This window comes from Sphaeroforma arctica, assembly GCF_001186125.1.
Source record: "Sphaeroforma arctica JP610 unplaced genomic scaffold supercont1.1063, whole genome shotgun sequence".
Taxonomy (NCBI): Eukaryota; class Ichthyosporea; order Ichthyophonida; genus Sphaeroforma; species Sphaeroforma arctica.
The window spans coordinates 21,453-24,123 of NW_014039495.1; the positions used below are offsets into that span (position 1 = coordinate 21,453).

General features: G+C 46.9%; 1 protein-coding gene across 1 annotated transcript; it reads left to right on the forward strand.

Annotated features, from left to right (window-relative positions):
• Positions 1-1,593: 1,593 nt before the first annotated feature.
• On the forward strand, positions 1,594-2,043 carry SARC_09854 (hypothetical protein; the record flags this gene model as incomplete). Its single annotated transcript, XM_014296119.1, has 1 exon — positions 1,594-2,043. The coding sequence occupies one exon, from the start codon at positions 1,594-1,596 to the stop codon at positions 2,041-2,043; it is 450 nt and encodes a 149-aa protein (XP_014151594.1).
• Positions 2,044-2,671: the final 628 nt, after the last annotated feature.

A 2,671-nucleotide genomic window follows, 5' to 3' on the forward strand; every position in this document is an offset into this window, starting at 1 on the left:
CGAGACATTGCGACCAGGGCTAAGTGGGCACGAACTGACATGCATGACACGGGGAAAGAGATGTTGGTGTCTGCGGCGGAAGGCAATAGCGTGCAGGAATCGTTCAGAATGAGTTTGTTGTCACCGTTGGGTTAACCGTCTGATCACCGGTCGTCGGCACTAGCTGTCCCTAAGCATTTCGTGGTAGACGACCGCTCTCCGGTTGATCGAGACATTGTCACCAGGGCTAAGCGGGCACGAACTGACATGCATGGCATTTATATCCATCCTTCGCGTTCGATGAATGTCACTCGACCATTGGGACCACCGCCTAGTGCACCTACTTTCATGAGCTCTACGTTTAAACCAAATGCTTCGGCTACCAGGCAACAGGTGGAGACTTTTCGGCATGAGTATGAGATAGATTGTTGTCAACACCGTTCTCGTGATGAAGCGGCCCCCGGAGTGAATGATTCATACCCAGACCTCAATAAGATTGACCAGTGGATAACAGCAATATATATAGTACCGCTTACGGTACCGTTGGGTGGACCCTTTATCAATCTTCCGGGTTTAGGGTGGCGGCTCAGGGGTCAACGCGATGACATCTATGTTGATAGGTCTATATGCCGATATGATGATGACTTCGTATATTCCGCTACAACAGGGCTTTGGCGCCCTAAGCTTGGAATGGAACATAAGTATATTTACCTCCATGATCGCCAATGTTGGTACCCTGTTGTTCTACTGAATAACATACAAGGCCAACTTCTGCCGACTATTGGTCAGCATATGGGCCGCCAGCGGTTAGCGACCTCAACAGAAACTAGCTCTAGCCTTGGCAATATATCTGCGCAGATATTGCGCGCGAAGCAGACAAGCAGGGTATGTTCTTTCACCAGGCCTTACGCACCGGCAAGGATGTGGCCAAACTGTTTGGCGGGTTAGAGGAGCTACGTCTTGCGTTGCGATCATGTGTGGAACAAGTGTTAGAGTACAATGTAGTAGACTTTAAATAAAGTGCAAATGTATATATTTATTTCTGACCTCACCTTTGGTTTTATACCTAAGGTGTTTGTGCTAGTGTTTAGCCGCTTGGGCTGGCCAGGGTAAAAACTCATATGGTCAGTATGAGAAACCTTATGCGGAACACTTTATCACTTCGATGCTTTTCTATTTCAACTTTTCTGCAACTAAATCTCACGCTAATCACACGATGCCTTTCCGCATAGGTTGTGACTCACATAGAACCGCAGCTATTATTAATATGTTGCGGTTGACAGGCTTAATCCACTCTCGGGAATCGATTGAGAAACTAAATCTGCTCTCGGTCGGTCAAGTAATAACTCAACTCTTGAGAGTAATTTGAGCAACTTGATTAGCTCTCGGGAGTGAGCTAATTCTGATGACTTCCATAAATCAAAGATGGTTTCTTGCTGTAAAATCTGGCCTGAGACCTGTAGACTCTCAACAAGGATGTGGTCAAACCGTTTGGCGGGTTAGAGGAGCTACGTCTTGCGTTGCGACCATTTATTTCGACAGGTTATTCGGGCCTTCAGAAGGAATCACTGCTCCAAACATTGGATGACTACGCTCCGATGAAATTGGCAGTTGATGTTGGGAAGCTTGTGTCTGCCATGGCACATGATCAGCCATCGGATAAACGAGGGAGCCGGCAACGGAATACACGTAGCCTGTCTCCTCACAGTAGAGGCTCCTTTGGTTCGTTCCGTGACCACAGTCATTCGCGTGACCAAGACCATGATCGTGGCCGATCGTATGGCCGGTATCGTAGCCGTAATTCAGATGATTATGGTCGTTCGAGTGGCAGGTACCGTAGGGAGCGTTCACAGGATAGTCGCTATCAAGAGCGTGACAACAATCGGTACGGACACGCCCGTCGACAGTAGTCTAATGACACTCGTCAACCCCAGAGTACTCGTCCATCTAGCCAGGATGTACCCACATGTCCCAAATGTAAACTGCGCCATCGGGACAAACCATGCCCGGTTTGCCATACTTGCCAACAACCTAAACACTATTCTAATAAGTGCCCGTCGTTGAAAATGGTTGTAGCGGCAGCTACTATCGCAACACACACGCCTATACTAGGAGTTGATGTACCACGACAAATATGATCCGAGGAGTGGACGGGACCTGTTATTAAAGCATATTGTGAGGATGAACCTATTGACAATGTATGTGGACACAGGTTCCTGCCCGGCCATGATTAGTCGTACCTTTGCTTTAGCACTTAACTATCCTATTCTGAATGTTTCGCCGATATATGTAGAAGGCTTTGGAGGGACGGGGAATGAGTCCCTTTCACAACAAGTACTTTCAACTCTTTTATTACATGTCCAATCAGGCAATGGCAAATCTACTCTATTCAAAACTACGACAGTCGACTTTTATGTTGCTCATTGGTTACCAATGGATTGCCATGTATTATTTGGCTTTGACCATCTCCAAGAAAACTGTATTGGCACAACATGAGATAAAACTTCACGCCGGCAAATTTTACACTACAATTATCTAAAGTTAGCTACCCGGTGGGGTTCTTGGCTCCTCGTTCGCCGGAAATCATCGCCAACATTGATGTACCAAATGTATTTGGTCCTGAGTTGCCTAAGAAGTAACCCGGATATGGCTTCAGGCATCTTGATCGACTCCGTTACATCTTTAACAAGTC